Consider the following 24,474-nt stretch of genomic DNA (forward strand, 5'->3'; position numbering starts at 1 on the left):
TGCTTATTATAAAAAAGTAATTAATATTTTATAAAATGATAAATTTAGTTAATAATTAATAAATATTATATTATAAATAAATAATAAAATAATATCAATTTTGTTAATAATTTAATAATAATAAATATGTTACATTGTATATTAATATCTAATATGTTATGAATATCTAAAAATATTATTATTATTATTATTAATTATTCATTACATAATAAGTATAATATAAATATATTAAAATTTACTTATATTTAAATTTTATACGGCCTCCTTTCATCTTTCCTTTCTTTTTGAACCGAGGTGTAAAGAAGGTCTAAAAGATAGCAAAAGCCGAAGCCAACAACTCCAGAAGAAAAGCCGAAGCCCAGCCTCCTCGACTGTGAACCCTCCAATCTCTCGGCTGGAACTTTTTCCTTTTGTTTTTGGGTTCTCATTTTACTTCAATTTTTTGGTTTTTTGTTTGGCTAACTGCGGCTAGAATTTCATAGTTTTTTTGGGTTTGTGATCTATGTTTTGCTTCGTCTTTTCACAGGAATTTCTCTCCCTTCGATTTGGGCATTGTCTGTTGTGACTTTGATTTTGGGACAGAAGTGTGATGATCGGATGATTGCTGCTCTTAAAGGTAGCATTGTTTGAAACTCTTTCTGTTTTTGGTTTGTTGCTGCTCCTTGGGGTCTGTTCTGCTTCTCATGTTTTCTTTAGCAGTCGATGAAAAACTGATGTGTTCTTCCGAGATTCTCAAATCAGCAGAGAAAAAATCAAAGTTCATGTCGACTAAAATGTGATAGTTGCAGCTATCAATGTATAATGGGTTACAATTTTTTACAAAGGTCAACTGAATACTGTTGTTTTTTTTCTCCTCTTTTTTATTATTAATGATTGTATGGGTCCTGAGTTGTCACTGTTCCTGCTCAGCAGTGCATACCGATATAATTAAATATTGACTTCCATGACTTTTCTCTAGCCTCTAGGGTCCAGGAATATGTGGTTGTGATTGTAGGAATAAATTAATTTAATGACTTGCCCAGGCATCGACAAGGTCCGCACTTCACCTCAAATTGTGTTGCCAATTTTAATGATTCAAGCTGTGGTCGATCCTGTCATTTGATCATTGCTTTTAAAGAGGAATAAACCAATAGGTTTCATATTGAAAACATTAATGGGATTAATGTTATAATCATGGTTTATCAACGTGCTTAATGTTTTCATGATTATAATATAAGGATATGATATAAAAGGGTGTCATTTTCATTGTATGGTTTAGACATGGGAAGATTAAAGCATATCTAAGTAGGTTGTCAAGGTCATTTTGAGGACGATAGCAAAACCTATACACCTCCACAAAATGGTATCTTCATACCTTCTTGACTATACATGGGGGCCATCTTACCTCATTAAGAGGAATCATAGCTTAATTCCAAATTAATTAACTCTAATAATCACTTGTTTCCTTTTCTTGGTAAAGATAACAGATGCTATTGTTTTTTAAAAGATTACTGTAGTTCTAGAAATGAAAATCATGGTATAAAAAATATAAACAACTTTTAATGAATTTTTGGATCTTTATGATCTAATCTTTGTGGAATATTTCCTCATTTAATTAGAAATCCTTTCTCAACATGCCTTATAAATTAGTAATAAATGAATTAATTAATACCCATTTCACTATCAATATTATTCATTATACTCCATTAAAAAAACATTATTTTGTTTAAATTAACCTTGCAAATACTCTTCTTTTTTATGAATATAAAAAAAATACTTAATTATACAATTGGACTGTTTATATATCTTCCGCCTATAGCCCAAACCCTTTTTAAGCTTCAAACTTTGATTGTGGGCCATGAAAGATAGGTGTCAATGCTTGAGAGCCCACTAAAATGTTCTGATCTTTAAAAAGATTTCATAGGCCTTGGGTTCAAATCTTACAAAGTGGGCTAAAGTCCATTGGTTTAATGACTTGCCAAGCTCCATTCGTCAAGGCATTCATGAAATGCCCATAACTGCATTTGATGATCCAGGTTCATGAACAAAAGAAAAAACCAGGAGTTGGGCTACTAAGAAAAAGAAGGAAAGAAAGAGCTTGGGCTCAGAGAAATGCAGGTCTGGGCTAATGCCATCTTAAACAGAACTAGGAGTTGTCGGGTTGGGTCTTGCAATCTGACCCCAGTTCAACCCCTACCTTGATCAGAGTAGTTGTCCAGTCCAAAATGTTTTGCCCACATTCTAACTCCGTAATAATACCAACATACCATACTCAACAACAATTAGAACTTTGATACTCAAGCTCATGATGAGGTAGGACACGGAAGAACTTCTATTATGTAACTCAAAATCTTCCAATTTCTTGGTGGGCCATTTATTCAAAACATCAAGGATTTCATGCTAATTTATCATTGAAAATTGTTTATTGGAACTCATGCTGATAAAATCCACCTATTCACCTCTTTTTTTCTATCCTTTAGAAAAAAAATATACGTGTGAAAGCTGAATACTTAAGCAACGTGTAGGGAAGATAATTATGTTTAAATCCCCGCCTCCTATCTCTGAAAGGAGACTTCTTCATTCTCTTATGCAACCTTGGTGTATCAGCTAACTTCTGACAAATGAATAAGTACTGGAATTAATTATTCTATGTTTCTTACTTTTCCTTGAAATTAAAGCGGCACAAAAAAAATATACTAATAAACATATAGCAGTTATTTGGTCTTCAAAAAACTCATTGACCAAAATCACATGGGATCAGGTGATCCTTGTTCATCACACCATTAATTTGCCCTATTTTTTTTTTTGATAAAAACAAATAAGAAAAAACAAGATAAGAAACAGTGCTAAGATCCGACCAATTGGGAAAGTTTTCGAAGGGTTCAAACTCGTGATGCAGCTGTTGGCCTATATCTTGAAATTATTGAAGATTGATGTCCAAAAACGTTGACATATCCTAATTTCAAAACAAAAAGGCTATTTAGGCCAAAGGTTCGATCGGTTGTTGTTGTTGTTGGTACCCGCTGACAATGTGCTCCACATGCACATGGAGTTTTCTAGTTTATAAAGTCTATATCCATATTTCGTCAAAGCCATGCATTATTTTTTTCATCTATTTTCATGTACCCTTGGATGCCTTGCTTGGGGAGGAGTTGGGTTTTTTTTTTTTAATTAATTCTTCATACAACATAAAATTGGAGCTCGTGGGGATTTGTTTTTCCAAACCTTTGACATTCTAATCTTCCTTATCTTTGGTAAGGTATTAGAGCTAATCTTTGACAATAAAACACTTCAATGGGACCCCAAAAAAGTCGTTAATTATGAGCAGCTGGTGGATTGTATTATTGGTTGTTTTAAGGATCTCATTCACTGAATCTTAATTAGGTAACCTCTTACATTACATGGTTGAATCTTTAAAGATTTTGTCAGCAAAAGTTGGTGGATTTAACCCTTTTGGATCCTTCTTTAGTTAACTTTCTGTTTGTTTATCTATAATTGAGTTGCTGATGCATATGCATCTATATGGTTTTATCCTTGACATTCATTAAAAAGTATTGAGGGAAACTTATGTGGGTCAGCTAATCTCGTAAGGTATATTGCTTCTATGTTAATATTCCTTTGTTTTGTTGGATTGGTTTGCATATAATTGTCTTTGCATGACACTTTCTAGTTATATATATATATAAAATTAAATATGGTTGGTGAAAATGGTAAAAAGATGTGTGGTTTAAAGGAAGTTTGTTTGTTTTTTTGTTGCAAAGCTTTCTTCGTTTTAACAAAAAAAAAAAAGCCAAATAAAAAGGATGGAAATTGGTTGCCCGGTTAATTTTATTTTCATCATAACTTGAATTTAATATCATGTCAAACTAATTATTATACTTCATAACTGCCCACCATTAACACTATTTTAATATATTAGGTTTTCTTTCGCTCGTCTTTTATACGGTTACTTTTTATTTTCTTAATAATATATAAATAATATATATATATATATATATAAGAGGTTTCTAAATTCAAAAGAGTTTCTCTTAAAATTAAAAACAATCTACTCATACTATCTAATTAGGATGAAAATTTAAAATAAAAGAGTGAAAAAAATTTCAAGAAAATATAAAAAGAAAAATTAATGACCTATTATTTCAAACCAAATATTATTACTAATATATTAAAATAATAAAATATTTAATAATTACATTTATAATGTTAGATATAGATGACTTTTGTTTTTTATATTGAAAAAAGAAAAATTCAAACCATACTCTTTAAGTAAGAAAATTATGCACCAACCAATGAGTTAAATGCTTGAGTACATGTTAGATATAGATGACTTATCTTTTTTTTTATTATTTGAAAAAAATTCAAAATTTAGTAGAATGTGAAAAAATTTTCAAATGAAATTGATTTACATTATCATAGCCTTTTATGAATTTTCCACTCTTAATCATTTATGAACACCAAAAGGTTAATGAGCTATTCACAATTTTTTTTTATTTCAAACAAATATTCATATTAACTTTTTTTAAAAAAAAGAAATAAAATATTTAATACTTTTATTTATTTTGTAGAAACCTAACACTATATGTATGAATAGAATATGAAAAGACTGAAATTAATATAATAAGGTTTTATAGCTTTTTCTCCCTACCATTTTAGTTAAATTCAGCATTTAGTGGAATATGAAAAGCTTTTCAAATGAAATTGATTTTATGTTATGATAACGTTTTATGAAATTTCCTCTCCCTATCATTTATGGACGCATAAAAAAATTGAGTTATTTGCAAAAAAAACTTTTATTTCATACCATATGTTAATACTAATTTATTAAAAAAATAAAATATAGAATACTTGCATTTATTGTGTAAAAAATTTAATTAATTATATATGTATATACAAACACACACAATATTTTTTGAATTCATATATCTTTTTTTTTTTTAAAAAAAAGAGTCCAATTAGTAAATGACACATGATAAATAACTTCAATTTTCTTTGATCGCAAACACAAAAATTGAATTATTATCAAAATTCTACTAGACATGGACTTGCAAATTTTAGGGTTTTAGCAAAAACCTTAAATCAAGTTTAATAGCAAGGTTCACCAAAAGCCCCCTACCTAAAACCAATTCACCCAATCCTAAAATCAATTCATCAAATCCTCAAACAGTTCATCAAACCTTAAATTGGTTTACTAAATCTTAAACTAATTTAAGAAACTCTAAAAGCAATTCACCAAACCTTAAAACTAATTCATCAAACCTTAAAACTGGTTCCCTAAATCCTAAACTAGGTTCAAGAAATCCTAAAAATCAGCTCAAAAAGTCCTAACATTGTTTCACTAAATCCTAAATTGATTCAAGAAATCCTAAAACCAGTTCAAAACTCTGAAATTGGTTTCAAAAAACCTGAAACTAATCCACCAAATCCTAAATTGGTTCATCAAATCCTAAACCAACTAATTAACCCTAAAATTGATTCATTGACCTTAAAATTGGTTTAAAAAGCTCAAACCAATTTAAAAAACCCCAAAACGAGTTCACCAAACCATAAAATGGTTCACCAAACTCTAAGATCAATTCAAAAAACCCTAAAACTGGTTCAAAAAATCTTAAAATTTATTCACTAAGCTTTAATATCGGTTCATATAACCCTTATTTTGATCAATAATCCTTAACTTGGGGTTGGCGACAGAAAGGATTGGCCATCATAGCTCCATTTCAACTTGCTCTCACTTTACTATGATTTGATACCATAGATTGCAAACAAAGTCGGCTTCAAATATTGGACCTTACAATGCATGATGTTTGTAGGGCTCTCTTTGGTCTCATTTCATCTTTCAACGGTAATTTAGAGCATAGTGATAATATGGTAAAATTTAGAAGCACAGTTCATAGCCTTAAAGAAAGTTTTCTGTGTTTCGAAAGAGTTAGAGCATTAAGTTCATAACAAATTTGTTATTAATATACTGAATTTGGGCCATACTGATAGGCTTGAACATTATACTCTAAACTCACGTCTTAACACTTGGTGTTATAAAATTTTTATTTATTTTAAGAAGAAAAAGAATATGACTTTGAAGGCATGAATAAAATATTTTTTAAGGTATATTTTAACCTCTAAGATATAACAAAGTTCTTAACACACTTATCAGAATAATGAAAATAATAGTATAATGATGTTGTTTATATAATAAATGAACATATACGTCTTTTTATGTAGACAGTTGTTTCCCTTCATAATATAAATATTCAAAAAGTTATATTTAATACAGTTATGACTTTTCATTAACAAGCACTCTTCATAAATAACATTTATTATCCAATCTAAAAATTAAATTAGTGAAAAATTGATCACTTATTAATATTTTAGTCCAAGGGTATTATCAAATTTTCTAATAATTCTCCACTAGTTTGAAATGTTGGTTGTTTCTATAAAATATATTTTTATTCGTGCATTTGACACAAATGAATATTACGTATACAAAAATATATTTTTTGATTTGAACCATCAATTAGCAAATGCATCTTAAAATCTTAACGAAGTAGATGGTATCTGCAGATTTAACCTCAACTCCTAGTGTTAGAATTGAAGATGCACCACACATAATATTCGTTTTTATTTCTATAAATGGTTGTTCATTTTTAGCACCATAATGCCCATGTGGTTATCTTGTTCATAAACATTTATAAGAGAATCCCCCAAATTCTTATTGTTGAAGTGGCACCACTCCTTATATTTACATAGGTGAAGTTTTCTTTAATTGAGTCACTATTTATTTATAGGAATCAATTAAATAAGGTTCATTAAACTAGTGTTTTAATTTGACCACGTATAGTAGTTGGCATATGTTTACCTGAATCGTGAATCAGATCACTTAAGTAACATGAACATACATTATTCAAACTTTAGTCTAATCTAAAATTTCTTTATCAAGTTTCAATTAGTTCTTAAATCAGTTAATTGTTGGCCGAATAATCAAAAGCATTAAAAACAGATTTGAATAAGTAAAACTACATCCATTCATAGTAAATAAAAAAGAAACTAATATTCAAACTTCATGTTGAATCTACCACAATCTTAGAAAAATAGTTTAGCTAATAATATCTAATAACATCTAAACAAATTTAGCCATGAATCTTAATCAAAGAAAAAAAAACATATAAATAGAGAAAGAAACTAAGTGTTGAAGCTTTGCAATTTCGATTCTCTCTCAAATTCTGTTGCTTTCTTATTTTGTTCTTGGCTCCATATCTTCAAAGTAGTTGCTTACTGCCTCACCTTTAAAACCTCTGAAAAATGTGGCTCTAAGAAACCTAATTTTCATAATCCTATCAAATTTGTATTATTAGAAAATCACCTGGTGCTGTAGTCATTTTTTTTGGAATTGCGGTACTGAATTTTTGGCCCGTGGCTCTCTAACCCTAGGAAAATGTATGGTGCACTTCCTTTCACCAATGTCACAACCTTGTTTTCTAGTGCTGCAACCTTGGCTTTCTCAGCACTTTTGCCTCATTTTCCAGTGTTGTAGCGTTTCTCCACCTATTGCTTTGTGCAAAACTGCAGCAGTCAAGGATTTTCCAACATAATTTTCACTTTGATATGATCCGAATTGGATAAAGTAGTAAACATGAAGTTTTAGTCCTATCTCTTAACTTTCCAATGACTTAAGAATTACATCAATTGGATTACTGGAATGAAAGATATGTATCAAATATCACACCATATTCAGTCTATGCATACTACTGCAGTAGCCCGAGTTAGACAAATATTTTGACTATGATTCAATCATAACTGATTTAAGTGGTAAACATAAAAGTTATAGCCCTTACTCTCAGCATTCTAGTGGTCTAAGAATCACTTAATTTAGAGTTCTTTATTGGGAGATATGATCAAAATATCAAAATATATACAAATGAAGTGATCATGATATTTATATGGATTTTTTTCAAATGATCTTTTTTTCATTAAATTTTTTACAAAAGCAATAAAAAAATCAACAATAACTACTCTTAAAGTAATTTAAAACAAACTAACATAAAATTAAACTACAATAATTTAAATTAACTACTCAACATATAATTACACTTAAAATAAAAAAATACTTAAAATTTTAAAATTCGAACTTAAAATTTCAATGATCTAACGATTTAAATTTTCAAAATACGTCAAAATAACTTTATATGATAGAATTATCACTTTGCTAGGTCCTGGTCCTACTGATTTTTTTAAGTTAGAGAAAAATTCACTCATGATATATGAAATTATTCTCATTGCCTTTCAAAAAAAAAATTAAAGAGTATATGGGAGTTCCTTACCACGTATAAGAGATAAGAAATTATCTAATAAATGCGCCTACTCCAAAATTCCGTACAACAATTTGCGGATTATTAAAATCAATGGGTCTTGGGACAAATAAATGGTGATTTTTTTTTGAAGCAACATAAAAGAAAGGAAGCATTTGCACTCTTATTGGCGACAATAACGAAAGGCTTATTTTCATTCAAAATGCTTATTTTTATCGAACAAAAATAAAAGGGAGAACTGAGGTGAGGTGACAATGGCATGGACATTGACATTGTCATAATGTGGTCTGTTGCGGCTTGGTTTTACAATTTCTGAGATCATCAGCCACTTGGAAATCCTAAGGAACGCCACATGCCTCTCTATTCACGAGTCATGTCTAACAACGGAAGCAATACCTTGATTTTTCAGACAGAAAAGCCAAAAGAACTCTTCCTTTTTTTTAAAAAAAAAAAATCCAACAAGTTCTGATTTATAATAACTGGCAAATAATTCTTGGATATAGAAGCTAGCAGACAGAAGAAAAGAACCATTTTAAACTATTTAAGAAACAAGTAGAGGAAAAAGACAGCAGAAATATAGTGTTATTCTTTCCCATAAACATGGCAACATTATAGTAGTTTAGGATATGAATCAGAGGCAGTGCATGTCAACATTGTGTACGTAGGCATTAGCACTATGATGTCAAATATTTAATATGCCAGCACAAAAGTTGCATGTAGAGGCTCGAGTGGATTAGTTATGCTCGATTCAATTATTTTCAAAATATTCTCTCCCTCTCTCTCTCTTTTCATCACAATCAAATAATTTAAAACAGAAAATTTTTTCTTTCTTTTATAATTATTTAGAAAACCTTTATCATGTAAGACAAAAAACATTTGTAACTTGTTTCAAGTATGAACTCTACCCAGTTTCCTTATTTTAATGACAAGAATTTGGTTTCCAAAATTTTGTCAAGGCCCATGGCTATGTATAGAAGTTTGTAATCTTCTATACTTGCCTCGAAGAAATTGATAAGAGAGAAAAAAGAACTAAATAAAAAAGCCAAAGTTTACCTCTGTATTTCATTTTCATACCGCAGTTACTGACACGAGTAAATGTTAAAGAAAAAACTGTCATAGCCGAAGACACCAGACAATTTCTCGGAAAGAACTTGAAAATTGTAGGCCCGTGTCCAGGTTTGGTAATGACTAAGCAGCTGCAATATTGTCAACGTAAGGTGGCTTATATTTTTGCACCATTTCTGTCGGGAAATGAGCCTGAGCGCAACTCGTCAAACCGTGATAGGGATTGGCAAAAAAGGAAACAAAATTCTTTTAAAATATCCTCCAGGCTAAGGTCTTCAAATAGAAACACCATGACGTTCGAAAAACTTGGCTTGTCACTATACGTTTGGAGGAGCATCACTCTGCAGTGGACAGATGAATAACCAGGGTCTGATGAGTATCCATGTTTGGAGGAAACATTGGAATGAATTGCATCCTTGTCTATAGAAATTATTCCAAATAGCTATACTAAATAAACCACGGCTATAAGCGAAATAAATACAAGTAGCTAGCTATTGACCTTGTGCCTTAAGTGCAGGTGCTAATTAAAGTTTGGTGATGCGCCTTACTCTCATTCCAGCTGGTATTTCTAATTTTATTTGTTTACAACCAGACGACATATTTTAAACAGGAAAAATAACACAAGCGTAGACTTCCTGTCATCACTTTTTCTTATTGTTTCCTCCCAAACAATTTTATTACTCCTATTTGGTGAAATTCACATGAAAGGGAACAAATTCAAGATACAAAAGTGAGGGTAAGAACTAACAAGTGTAAACATTATTAGCTTCAACAGTAAAAGAAAAAAAAAACCACGTGTTCTCTAATCCCATTAAATTTAATATCCATATCAGTCATCTAATTATGTAAATTTGTCAAATTATTTCAACAAATTCTTAACCAACTCGAGATGATTTCTGGAGCTGAATGACTTAGAACTCTATTATTTTATCTAAATATTAGTTGAGGACATTGGCTTAAATCTTGGCAAAGTGCGAGACAATTAATTGCTTGGGGACCATTGGTTAAGGTATTAGCTTTGGAGAAGATCACTAAGAGGTAAATCGTTTGCTTATACTTTCATCTTTTTCAATGTTGCTGTCACTCTTTGTCTGTTTTTGAAATTCATGAAGCTGCTTAGTCGAGGATGCGATACTCAACATGTCCATATACTTTAAGTAAAAAAGTGACAAATATTCGGAAATTATGACCAAAGGAGCTAGCTCACATTTCAATGAACCAAGTTTCTTTAACTTGTTCCATGACCATGGCACCATTGTCACGGTAACATCCCCAAAATTATTGCCTACTACAATAAACAAAATTAATGCGCAAATCATATGCATTTCAAATCGCAATGTATTAAATAATCTAAATTCAAAAATAAAAAAAAATAATAGTGCACATTTTAAAATAAAAAATTAATGTCTCTTTAACATTTCTCTCTTACGTTTGGGATGCTTATGAGTTATGAGTCACTATCCACAATAACTTTGCGGTCCAAATCTCTCTTTGCTGATCACTGAGGGAGCAATTATTTACTTGCTGAAGTAAAACGTGGAAAAGGATATTGATGCAACCTTCGGGTGTAATTATTCTTTTACACTATACTTGTTAACTAGTAGTATTTCATTCCTTTCTCTTCTTTTTCCATTGCACGAAATCCAGAAGATCATTTCGTAGCATGAGGCATCAAAAGTAGAGACTTCCCGTCTCCTAAAATGGGTGTTTGATGCCGTCAGTGACTCCACTTTAAACAGCACCAAAAAGCACGTATCAAAATCCATGAGAAAGGTTCAAGGAAAAGGTTGTTACGCCCTAGGCTATGGGGTCCAGGAACTTTCACAATTTGTCTTTTTTTCCCCCCAGTAAACCCGTATGCTATGTTTACTCTTCTACTGTTTCAAAATACCATCGCTCTCCAGCTGTCTCTCTCTCTCTCTCTCTCTTTCCCCCTTGTAGACTTTGGAAAGTTCACTTGTCTTTTGTTTTTTGTCTTTACCGAAGAAGAGAGGAGAGCCTGATCTGAATCAGGTACCAAACTATCAGCCTATAGAAGTGGTGGAATAGAAGGGTCTGTAAGAATGGGGATCGGAGAGGAAAAAACAATGGTCCTAAAATAATGCTAAAAGATAATCCAATTTCCTAATACACTATCTCTAAGCCAAATAATTATGGATTTGTTCTCTTCTGAAGATTATACACATTTTCTAAGTTTAAGGAATTAAATGGGCATTGGGGTTGATGCATCAAAGGGTTCCTTTTTAAGTCAACCCCTGGAAGAGCCTTCTATTTGATAAATTCTCGACAAAACTCACCTTACTAAGAATTTTTAACCATAGACAGATACAGGAGATTTTATTTTTCATCGTTGCTTTTTTTATTTTGCAGCATGAAAGCGATTGGCTATGCTGGATTTACACAATAAGATCTAATCTCATTTATTTTCTGCTCTGTTGGGTAGATTTATTGGTTCCTATTTTTTGAAATTCGCCTTCTGGCACCATTTATATCTACCCTTTAAAAACATATTCAAGTCTTCTTCTCCTTCTCTCTCTCTCTCCCTCTGTCTGTCTCTGTCCTCTTCTTGTTCACTCCCTCTCTTGCTTTTGACTTGCAGCTTCTAATTCACTAAAAGGAAACGAATGTTAACCATTGAGTCTTAACCAGAAAGACTTGCAAATCCTAGCAAACTTTTTCTACTGGTTTTGTCATTATGGCTGGGATATGTTTTTCTTGGTAATCACAGATGGGATCCTTGTTAGCATATGATTCAAGCCTAAAGTTTCAATCTCGGTAAGTTCTCCCCATCTTTTTCCAGAAAATACAATGGACTGGATTTTCCATGAAATTAAGCAAAGAAGCTTGCTTTCTCCATCAGAGCAGCCATATTATCTCCCTCAATCATCACCATTAATGCCTCCACCGCAAAATTTGCGTTCTGATAGTTTCAATTTGAATAACAAGGTTAGTCCGAGTATATTACTCATCATTATAATCCTAGCTATCATTTTCTTTGTTTCTGGTTTGCTTCACCTTTTAGTTAGATTTCTTTTAAGACCTCCCAATAGAGAGCCAGAAGATATAGACAATGTGACTGCTCTTCAAGGGCAGTTGCAACAACTATTCCATCTCCATGATGCTGGTGTTGACCAATCTTTTATAGATACTCTCCCTATTTTCCACTACAAAGCCATCATAGGAGTAAAGAACCCATTTGACTGTGCTGTTTGCTTGTGTGAATTTGAGCCTGAAGACAAGCTTAGATTACTACCAAAATGCAGCCATGCCTTCCACATGGAGTGTATTGACACTTGGCTTTTGTCTCATTCCACATGCCCTCTGTGTAGAGCTAGCTTACTCCCGGATTTCTCTCCAAATAATAGCTGTTCACCCATTGTTCTTGTTCTTGAATCTGGGAGTGAAAGCTCAAGAGAGATTGTCACTGATAGAGAAGGTGCTCTAGGCAGAACCAATTCAGTTGTGAGATCAAATTCCCATCTGGGTCTTTGTCGAGACATTGAATTGGGGTCATCCCAGCGTAAATCATGTGAAATCCTGGAAAAAGATGAAGTCAACCCAACAGTGGCGGTGGATTCTGGGGAAAAAGTGGTGCCTGTTCGGCTAGGAAAGTTTAGGAATGTTGATGGTGGCGAAAGCAGCGGTAACAATAATGTGGATGCTAGGAGGTGTTTCTCAATGGGGTCCTTTGAGTATGTAATGGATGAGAATTCTTTCTTGCAAGTGCCAATTAGAACCCCAATGAAGAAACCATCAAGCAAGAAGACTTCTTTGCCATTGACACCCGGTCACCGCCCAGCAATGTCTGAATGTGATTGTGAATCAAGACGAGGGTTCAACGGTTTTGAAATCACGAGAAACTTTGAGACGAATGGGAGTTCTAGTGCTAGTGACAACAATGGCAAGGCCATTGGTAAGAGCAAGAAAGAAAGCTTCTCAATATCGAAAATTTGGCTTCGGGGGAAGAAGGACAAGCAGAATATTACAGAGGATTCATCCAGGAGGGCCTTTTCATTTCGATTTTCGGTGCATCAGAATGTTGCTGCTACTGCTGCTGCTGATGATGATAGCATGAAGGTGAATGGTATTGCAGGTGCCAGGGATGCAATCTCTGAGATAGACTCTGGCAGGTGGGGAAATGGAGGGAGTGAATTAGGTTTTGACGAGGAAAATCAGAGCTGCTATAGCTTAGATTCACAAGCCAAAACACCATCTTTTGCGAGGAGGACTATACTGTGGTTAGCTGGGAGACAAAACAAGGTTGTTCACTCATCCTTTACACCGAAGGTCTAGTTTCTTTCTTTCTTTCTTTTTTCCCTTTTTTTTTTTTTTTCCTTTGGATTCTTTTTCTAGAAAAGTTCTCTTTGATTTCTTCATTGAGAAGGCAAAATTGGATGATCGTGTAGTAGGAAACGGAAAGAGAAAAGCAAGAAGAGAGAAAACGAAAAAGAGAGGAGGTTCTATTGAAAGAAATCTTGGCACAAAATTTTACTCATTTCCTTCCTGTTGGCTGTTCAGCACAGTACATTAGGATGTCCAAATTGATTATCATTTCATGGTTTGTCTGCATTCTTTTGTCTGTTTCAAACCTTACGCTTTTCAGTGTCTTCTGGGTTCTACATTCCACATTCTTTAACAGAAATTATTGTTTTTGATATAACAAAACAGGCTTAAAATAAATTTTATGTTGTGTGATTGGATTTTTTTTCAAAGGAACGCTGTAATAGGAGGACCGACTTTTCCTTTTTCCTATGCTATTTTCTTTGTGCGGGTTGGTTCCTAAAGATTAAGTCATCGTAGTACTTGTTTGTCTGTCAAGGGTGGTTGTGGAGGATGAGTTGCTTCAGATTTTTTTATGGCGCTTATAAATTAGATTTGGACATACGTTGTTGGATGTCATTTTAGGCTACTTCTCTTTGGTTTTACTTTTTAATCCAAGATATTACGAGTGTGGTCTCAATTCAAACCGCAAAATAAGCCCAAGTGGCAATTCTACTTTTTATGCTTAGTAATCTTCCTTTAATGCTGAATGCAACCTGTTATCTAATCTTAAAGACCGAAACGCATGTGCTTGGGCTGCCAGTCGCAGATACTTTTCTGAATCATCAATTCCTTTCTTTTTCCAGTTTTGTTGTTAGGTAACAGCTACCCGCGGGCATCAGATGTAGAAAAACATAAGAAATTGGTAAGGCTTGAGGACTTTCAAATGGTTTGGGCTTTGAATTTTATTGTTCTCAAAGAGAAAGTGGGAAAGAAAAAAAATCCAACCATTTCCTCATTTATTTGCATAATAAATTCCATTATTCAACATAATTATCCGCTAAACAGGATCAACCCAGGGGCTTATAGGCCGCAATGAGAAATGAATAATAATAATAATAATAAAAGGTTCAGCTAATTGAATATATTAGATTCTTCAATAAATAGCTCATCCAGCACAATAAATGTTAGTAAGTGGGAATACAAATTGAATTTGAGAAATGCACGCGACCCTTCCCGTTTTTCATCCAATTTCTTGAATTTGAAAGCATAGCAGCAGAAATTGGCTAAGACTCTGTCTACAGCTGTTGCATTTAATAGAGGCCCAAAGGCCGAAAGAAACAAATCATCTGTTAAAGATTGCAGCGATTGAGGGAAACTAAACATTAATGGCTGATGTTAATAAGGTCACGGGAGCCGTTGAAGGGCCATTTTCTAGCATTATTTGTCATACCTAACACCATTTCATGTGAACTTGTCCCATTGTGTAAATGTGGACTTTTATTGCAACTTTAAATTTGTGAGATGTGTTAAATTAAATAGTCGGGATTGGTGATATTCAGAAAAGTTTTTATATCAAGTAGAATTATTGAGTGTTTATTGAAGTTTATCAATAACATGGGATGAGAGATGTTATAAGACAGATCTTAATTATGGACAATAAAATCGTTGCATAAGTGATTCAAATGGAAATAAATGAACTAATTGTTAATTCAAATTTAACTTTGACTATTAAAGATCTCTTAAAAAACAAATAACAAGTCAGTATCATATTAATGTGTATTATAAATTTAATTATTTAATAATTTTTTTATAAATATAACTTTTTAATATTTTATTGATACTCTTATAATTGTAATTTAATTTTATTAAATGATATTATAAAAATTTCATTCTCACGTATTATTTTGACGTAAAGTGTATTTTTTTTTAACCTTTTATGAGGTTTGCTCGTATCAAATCTTGCTTTGAGGGATTCAAGTTTAGCATGTAGAAAAGTCCAGGATTGTTGCATCAAGTTTCTGTAAGCCAACGGGAATTGGGCCCAAAGACCCTAAGCCCTGCCTCCTTGCTCTATACGGTAACCTGATTTTGTTTTCTAGTAATATTTTTGGCTAAATATTTCAAAACTTGAATTTAATCTTTATACTAACAATTAATTAAAGATAATAAAGTTTGGTTCTTCCATTTCATTGAAATTTCATCTCTTTTGATCAATTAGGAAGATTGACAACGAGAGCTACTCTACTTTAGTACCCCCATTACGATTGTTATGTGATTAAAAAATTTTAAAAATGTTAAAATTTTAATATAAAAATATATTTTAAATATTTTAATAATAAATATACGGTTGAGAAAAGTCAAGCTTTAACCTGGGATTAGATTTTCGATGGGCCTCACCTATCTTGACCGGACACATGTACACTTTTAATCTATACCATACGATAGATAGTATGGTCACGAGGTTCCAATTGCTTGACACTTTGCAGCCTAATCAGCTACCATTTTCTTGCACAACCTTCAAAACGATTTTTCAGTAACTTTTTTATTTTTTATATAAAAAAGAGTTGAAAATGATATTTCAAAAGAAAGAAAAGAAAAAAAGAAGAGAAATTTTGATTTTATATGTTTTTTATGATAATAACACATTACTTGTTCATTAATGTCTAATTACATTATTTAAGTGTATAAAATAAAGTTTAAATCCCGTAATAAAATTATTGTTTGAAAGCAAGTCAAGAAGCTTGCTGTGTTACAAGAATGATTAATTAGTTAAAAGAGCAAAGAACAAGGGATTAAGTAAAGTCAGAATGATGTTAACTGATTAACATGGAGCTTTAATCAATTAAGGTAGTGATGGACGCTACACTTAAGAGAAAATAGAAAAGCTTTAATCAGTTAGTACAAAGTTTAACTAATTAAGGAGAAACTGGGCATAAAACAAAAAGTTCTTAATTGGTTAACCAAAGGGCTTAATTGGTTAAAGCTCAAACTTGAAGTATCTAGAAGCGTCAAAATTCAAATTCAAAGTAATATTGATTGTCAAAGGGCGCCAAATAAAAAAAATTCAAATTTGAAGATTTGTTAGTCAGTTAGAGCCTACTTCAATTAGTAAAAGTTGAAGAGAGATAAGCTTTAATCAGTTAAAAGGAAGACTAATTAGTTTAAAGAAGGCTGGTGAAGAATGTTGCTTAAAAACAAAAAGTCTCTAATTAATTAAAGTCACTGTTAATTGGTTAACATAGAGAAGCGGACTATAAGCTAGAGAAGGTTTAATCGATTAAAGCCTATCTTTAACCGGTTAAAGGTTCACTGCTAGCACATTTGAATTTAATTGCTAGAAGACAAAATAATGGCTAGTAATAGCTGAAAACTATCTCTAACAGCAAAAAATGTGTCTTCTAAGTATTTAAAGGGCCTCCAACGGTCATAAATGAGATAGAGAACCTATCAAGAGTTTGAAAAGAGCTTATAAAAGTAAAAACCTTATTTTTTACACTTGTATTCCACTCTTATCTTTAAAAAAGTGTTTGAGCTTGAACTTATACTTCTTAGATCAGTTAGATGATCATTTGTACATCATCTTTTTCTTATTTCTTAGTTGAATATAGTGTGTGAGGTACTTTAAGGATTATTGTAAGGGTTTAGGGCTTAGGTTAAAAGCTCATCTTGTAAAAGCGTGGTAGGAGTTGCTAATTTCACTAGTTTTAGTGAAATTGGGTTAAAAATCTTTGATTGAAAGATAAAAGTAGTGGATGAACGACATGTAGACCAAATCAATATAAATATTGTGTTTTTTTTCATTTCTCTTAACCTCTCTTTACTTGGTATTTACTAACTTTAACAAATTCTCAAACCATCCATCTCAAAATCTTTCAAACTATTTTAAATTCCAAAGGTTGTTTTCAAAAATATTTTTAAGTGCAATTCATCCCTTTTAACATTTCTTTTGAGATCAACAACTGATATCAGAACCTCACCCTTTGACTTTAACGCTTAATATCTTTAGGTGAAGGTCCAAATGACTACACGAAACACTAATGTGGTAGAGGGAATATTTATAAATAAGCCTCCTCTATTTGATGGATCCAACTATCAATATTGAAGCACTAAGATATCTATCTACATTAAAGCTGTTGACTATAAGATGTGGGATGTTATCACCAATAATCCTTTTCATCCCCACTAGCACCAACTTAATTATAAATGAGAAAATTCCTAAATATAAAGAAGAGTGGATTAAGGAAAAAAATGAGAAAAGTCCAAATAAACTTCAAAACCATTAACACTCTTCATTGTGCTTTGGCCCTTGTTGAATTTAACAAAATATTTGGTTGTACTGTAGCAAAAAAATTTAAGAAAAACTTAGGATTATCCATGAAAGGACTTTTCAAGTTAAGGAGAACAAAATCACCTTTTTCACTCTTAATAATGAGATGTTCAAAATGGAACTTGGTGAAGACATAACCACCATGTATGACCGATTCACCACCATGTATAATCAATTCACCAACATAGTCAATAAGCTCAACCAACTTGGGAAGGTGATACTTGAACATGCGTTTGTGAAAAAGTTACCTAGAAGTCTAACAAAAAGTTAAAAACTGAAAGTTATTACTATTCAAGAAGTTAAGGATGTTAACAAAATCAACCTTGAAGAAATATGTGACTAATTCTCACACATAAACTAGAAATGAAAGAAGAAGAAGAATAAAAAGAAGACGAAGAAGAAGAAGAAGAGAATGAGGCCAAGGCGAAAAAAAATTCTTTCATTAAAAGTGAGCTCATTTCAAGAAGAATTGGAAAATGTCACAACTGATGATGATGAAGAGTTGGCCATGATAGTTAGAAGACTTAAGAAGCTCATAAGACAAAGAAACAAAAGATTTAGAAGAAGAAATCAAAGAAAGGATCAAGGTTCCTTATGAAAGAATAAATACAAGATTTCCTTATGAAAGAATATAGACAAGATTGACTTCAACAAAAAGGATAAAGTGGTGTGCTTTGAATGCAAAAAACTTGGCCACTTTAGATTCATATGCCCATTGCTTAAGAAAGAATCCTTAAAGAAGATCAAGAAACCAAAAAAGGTAATGGTCGTGGTAACATGATTAGATAGTGATGCTTTAAGTTTAAACGACGAGAAAGAAAAAGTGAAAGAAAGAGCAAATTTTTGCTTGATGGCAAAAGATGAAGAACTTGAGGTAACATTTAACTTATGTGATATTTCATATGATGAGGTTCAAGATGAGTATGATTAACTATATACTGAATTAGAAACGTTGGCTTTGAAATTCAAAATTTTGATAAAGAATGCCATTTCATTACTATATGCTTGAGTTAGAAGCTCATTTTGTAAAAGCTTAGCGGAAGCTATTAATTTCACTAGTTTTAATAAAGTTAGGTTAAAAATCCTTAATTGAAAAATCAAGGTAATGAATGTAAGTCAGGTGGACAGAGCAATTATAAATATTATGTTTTGTCCACTTCTTTTAACCTCTCTTTACTTGGTGTTTGCTAACCTCAACAAGTTCTCAAACTTTCCATCTCAAAATCTTCCAAGCAATTTTAAATTCCATGAGTTGTTTTCAAAAATATTTTTAAGAGCTATTTCCCCCCTTAGCATTCCTTTTAGGAACAATAAGAAAAAAAAGGAAAAGAAAAGTAAAAAGTAAGTAGTATTTTTTATTCTGTCTCTTTTTTATTTTTCCTTTCATTTTTTCTAGGTAAACATTTTTCATGGAAAAAGATAAAAAAGAGAAAAAATGTAAAATAAGCTTAATTTCATTTTTTTTCATTTTCCCTTTTTCCTAAGTACAACAAAGAAAATAAAATTTTTATTTGAATAATTTTTTAAAAATCAATTCAATCATTATAAATATAATAAATAAAAAAAAGTATGCTTGAATGATAATAAATATTCAAAATTAAAGAAAAAATAAAGAGAGAAATCAAAGAAAAAAAGGGAAAAAGAAGATAAGGAAAACAAGGAGGAGAAAGTATTACTTTGCATTATAATAGTAAACATTATAAATTTAAATACACATAAATATGTAATTTTGTAATCATTAAGCAAATCACTGTACATAAAGTTGGTATCATGAATTTCTTTTTTGATTTTTTGTTTTTAGATTATTTAAAGGATATTAGTATCATTAAAATAAAATTAAATACTCAAATAAAATTATTATTAAATTAATTTTTTTATCTTTTTATGGACTTGAAAAATAAATAATTTTATTATTTATTTGTAAATTTTAATTCATAATTTAAGCATATCATTGAATATTTGAGTGAAAAGTGTTTGTTTATATATTAATTTTAATACATAAAATATTGATATTAATTTAATTTTTGTTAAAATTAATTGAAATATGCCGGAGTCATGCATTGATTTATTAAGAGACATTTTAGCATTATAAATAATTATTTTATTTTTCAAATGCATTTTCACAATTGCCTTATTTATATTAACTTCAATGTGTATTAAAGTTCATAATAAAATATAAAATTTATAAAAAGTTAGTAAAAGTTTTCACTATTTCAATTTTTAAAAAAATGAATGATAGCATCATGCAGGATCATTTCTCAGTGTTTTAGGATAGAAACCTAATTAACATGACAAGAAGAAATGGCTATTTTATTAGCAGCAAGAACCACATGGAATTGAAAGATCATTTTGTTACAAAAGATATAGATTATCATAACTAGACAAAGTATCAGCCAATGCATAATGAAATAGAAACCCAATAATCTTGAGTTTATGATGAACAGATGTTTCTGAATGTTTATCTTAAATTAACATCTCAAGATTGCTTTAACTAATTGATGAATAGGTTTAATTAAAGTACGGGTATTTCTTGATCATTTGCATATATTTCTATTCTACTTCGCATCATAGAAAAACCAAAACAAAAGGAAAGAAATAAAAAAGGCAGTCCATTTTTTCTCTCTACAACTTGGATTGCGCAATGGGGGTCTATGACTGTCCTAACTTCAAATATTTCAAGTTGTTAGAACCACCGAAAGGCAAGCCCCAAATTTACAAGTCTTTGGCTAATACAAACGCACATCAATCATCTTAAGGATATGAGCAAGGAAAGTAGATGGCAACTTCAGAACATCATCTATATTCGGACTTAAGCAGTCCTCAGTTGTTGTTGTTGCACAATCAACACAGACTAATTGCCACCAAAATCTGCAGATGAAAACAGGTCTCCAATGATCCCAATCTCCTGAAATTCACTCCATTCCTTGAGACCTCAAGCCTGGGGATCTTCCATGTTGTATCATCTCCCAACAATGATAAGCTAGTGATCATCCATAATGGGTCGATGAAATGATTAAGTTTTAATCCCATCATTTACCTGCTCATCTACGTATCTTATATATCCACTTTCCTTAACACCCCTCAACATCTCATCATCAATAATTTTATCAGAATCAGCTAGGATGGCACCTAATCTATTGGTAGCTTTGAGATGAATTACCGTAAGGCTAACCCTTTGATCTTGGGAAATGCATTTTGCTAAAACTACTGCCTTCTTATCATCTTTAACGCCCAAGAAAACCATAGCAATGCTATATGATGATGACTCTGATGATAACGTGTCTCTAAAATTGGAGCATTTTAGATGGCGGCAGCCTTCAACAAGGATCCCTATTGAGCAAGGCTCTCTTTCCAAGATGCTGCAATTTAAGCTCCCAATGGCTTGGTCTTCTGATACAATACTTTCGTCAATGCACCATCTACGGTGAAATGGAAGTAGCATAAAGGATGTGAGCCTGTCCGAGGTGAGGTTGCATATGTCCTCATACATCAAATTTGGTGGAGGGACTGCAGTGAAAACATTCATTGATACAACTTCCCAATTGTCTTGTTCAAACTGATTAAAAGATAAGACAATGTTCCCAAAGTAAGATTTGTTAAACAGGGTTTTCTTGTGCTTTTGATGTGTAATGAAAAGTGGTGTGGCATGCTCACTAAGCTTAACAAGGTGAAGGCAATCAAGAACAATAGGGCTTTCTTTGTTTGGGCAGGAGGCATTCAAAATGTTAATAATAGAATTGATATTACTAGGTACGTGAATGCAACCAATCATTCACAGTTCCTCATTGAGCTTGGAATGCGTGATGCTCTTTTTCTGGTAGCCTACATAATTCCTCGAAAGATCATAGAGTCTTTTCACAAGCAGTGGTACAATGCTTACCTTGTATGTCATGCTTAAGTCCATCTGTAAGTTGAAATTCCTAGATTTATGTATGAATATTAGAACACCAAAAACATTAACTATTTATTATGTACTTGTTTGATTCATAGAGGTAGCCATTATTTGTACCAGAAGAACAAAAAATTACTAATCAAAGCTAGATTTTCCTCTTTGCACTTCTTCATTGTTTATGACAACTTTCAATAGGCAGATATTGATGATTTAGAAAAGAAGACGAGACCTAGCCAGATATATATAGTAAAATAAATCCTAGTAAAAGCCTCCTGGTAAAAGCTTATGGAGCTAAGGCTTACACAACCACCAAACCACATTGACCAAACATGCATAGCCCATCATTAACTGATCACTTTAATATTAATTGGGCTTTTATGCTTTGTCTCACAATAGGACTAAATAATTTGTCTATTTTATCAAACCAAAATTACTAATTAATAGTAGCCTACCTAACAAAAAAATTCTAACATTCTCTCACTTGGACAATATTAATTGAAATTTATTGACTTTAAGAAAATACTTTAAAAAACAAGACTACAGACTGATTGACTTAATTTTGATATGGCCACAATTTAAAGAAAAAACTATTTAGCCCTTAAAGACAACGTCTTAATGATCCTGTCTAACAAAAGCATCTAATACTGAATTATGGCAGCTATTATGCCCCTTATTGACATAAGATCAATTCATAGTTACAAGAACCAGTGATGCTATCAACAATGGATCTCAGTGTGGCTGTGCAACAAGAAAATAACACCTAAAGGTGATTCCAATGTGCCTTTTTATTGTCAATACTCTTGTTGATTTCTCTAAACTTGATGAGAAATCTATTTGGCACTAACAACATGCCTATATGTCTCCCACTTATCCTCAAGGCTCCTTGCTAGTGTTATTTATGAGACATACTACTAAAATCATTCTTGAGATAGACACCAATCTCAAGATTTCACGAAACACATATGCAATATAACAATTTTAATAAATCAAGTGTACATGTACAAATAATATCAAATAACAACATGCATTATCAATCAACGATGATCATCAATAAATATAAAATTAAACATCTCATGGATGTCCAAAGACATAGGAAAGGGTCTCAATACAAATAAATGCAAAACATGATGTGAGAGTTTAAAAACATAAATAACATACTCTCATTAACCAAGTACATCAAAAGACCATAAAAATGCCCATGCTTTCAACATGTCTACTAAAAATGTAGGTTTTAACCCCATAGTTAAATGATCAACTAACATGTCATTAATGTTAATGTGCTCAACAACAATGTCATAATTTTTTCACAAAATTTTTAACTGTTAAATATTTTACCTCTATATGCTTAGCCCTTGTGATACTTTTATTATTAGTGGTAAATAAAACCACTACAATGTTATCACAATAAAACTATGTAGGTCTAGCAATAAAGTCAACCACCAACAGTTCTTAAATGAAATTTGTTAACTAGAAAGCTTATGTAGTTACTCCATAGCATGCTGCAAATATTTGCTTGCATAATGAATGAGGTCACAAGTATTTTCTTTGTACTTTTTGAAGAATTTACACCATCTAACAATATTAAAATATATCTTGATGTGAACTTCCTATCATCTAAATAACTGGTTAGGTTAGAATCTGCATGACCCTCTAGTTTAAAGTCTTCAACTTTTATTTTTTATTTTTGATAAACTAGCATATAATCTTTAGTCATATTCAAGTATCTCATCACATTCTTTTTAGATTCCTAATGATTTCTATTGGGATTAGATAAATATCTTCCCAAAAGACTGCACAAACAATGTCAAGGCTCATGCACACTTAAGCATACATCAGGCTCCTTATTGCAATAACATATGGCATTGCTTCCATATATTCCTTCTCAACTTCATTTTAGCATATTTTGCCAATCTCAATTTATCAATTTTAACAATTGGTAGATCTCCAACTTTTCAATCAAGCATATAAAATATATTCAACATTCAATCAAAGTATGCAAATTAAGAGAGTTCAAACAAGCAATGAGATCTATCTTTATGAATTTAAATCGTAAGGACATAGGATGCTTTCCCAAGATCTTTCATGTCAAATTCCTTGGACATAACTAGCAAGATATCAATAACATATACAATAAGAAAGATAAACTTGCTTCCACTGATCTTGAGATCTATTCATTAATCTACCTTGTTCTCAATAAAATAAAAGAGGTTAATACTTCATCAAATTTAAGATATCACTAGTGAGAAACTTGTTTAAATCCATAAATAGACTTTTGGGTATGCACACAAGATGATCTTTATCATTCTCTTTAAATTGTTTACGTTACAACATGTAAACCTTTTCAATATGATTCTTAATTGGAAAAGCAATCATAACATTTATCTAGTGTAGTTCTAAATAATAATGAGTGACTAATGCCATAAATACTCTAAACGATATCCTAGTAGGATACAAAAAAAGTTTAATTCTAATTAAAATCTTGGGCAACTAACTTGACTTTTAGGCTCTCAATCTTTCTTAGTCTTGCATACTTATTTACAATTAAGGAGTTTGCAACCCTTATTTAGCTTAACAAGCTCCCATAAACTAGTGTATAACATGGATTTGTATCTTATCGCTCGTTATATCTCACCACAGACCTAATTTCA

At 31.5% G+C, this 24,474-nt stretch overlaps 1 protein-coding gene, 1 long non-coding RNA gene and 1 pseudogene across 2 annotated transcripts; 2 read left to right on the forward strand and 1 right to left on the reverse strand.

Annotated features, from left to right (window-relative positions):
- Nucleotides 1-289: 289 nt before the first annotated feature.
- On the forward strand, nt 290-947 carry LOC110411488 (uncharacterized). Its single transcript, XR_002444776.1, has 2 exons — nt 290-420; nt 527-947. It is a non-coding gene; the product is annotated as an uncharacterized LOC110411488 (long non-coding RNA).
- Nucleotides 948-11,840: 10,893 nt separating this feature from the next.
- LOC110410611 (RING/U-box superfamily protein) lies at nt 11,841-13,839 on the forward strand. The gene has a single exon (XM_021420393.2). It carries the CDS (start codon nt 12,153-12,155, stop codon nt 13,635-13,637), a length of 1,485 nt encoding a protein of 494 aa, XP_021276068.1. The 5' UTR covers nt 11,841-12,152; the 3' UTR covers nt 13,638-13,839.
- A 6,904-nt stretch (nt 13,840-20,743) lies between these two features.
- LOC110410298 (cation/H(+) antiporter 3-like) lies at nt 20,744-21,838 on the reverse strand (annotated as a pseudogene).
- Between the last annotated feature and the right edge of the window lie 2,636 nt (nt 21,839-24,474).

This window comes from Theobroma umbraticum, unplaced genomic scaffold (assembly GCF_002168275.2).
Source record: "Theobroma umbraticum cultivar Fairchild unplaced genomic scaffold, ASM216827v3 scaffold_56.0, whole genome shotgun sequence".
In the NCBI taxonomy this organism is placed as follows: domain Eukaryota; kingdom Viridiplantae; phylum Streptophyta; class Magnoliopsida; order Malvales; family Malvaceae; genus Theobroma; species Theobroma umbraticum.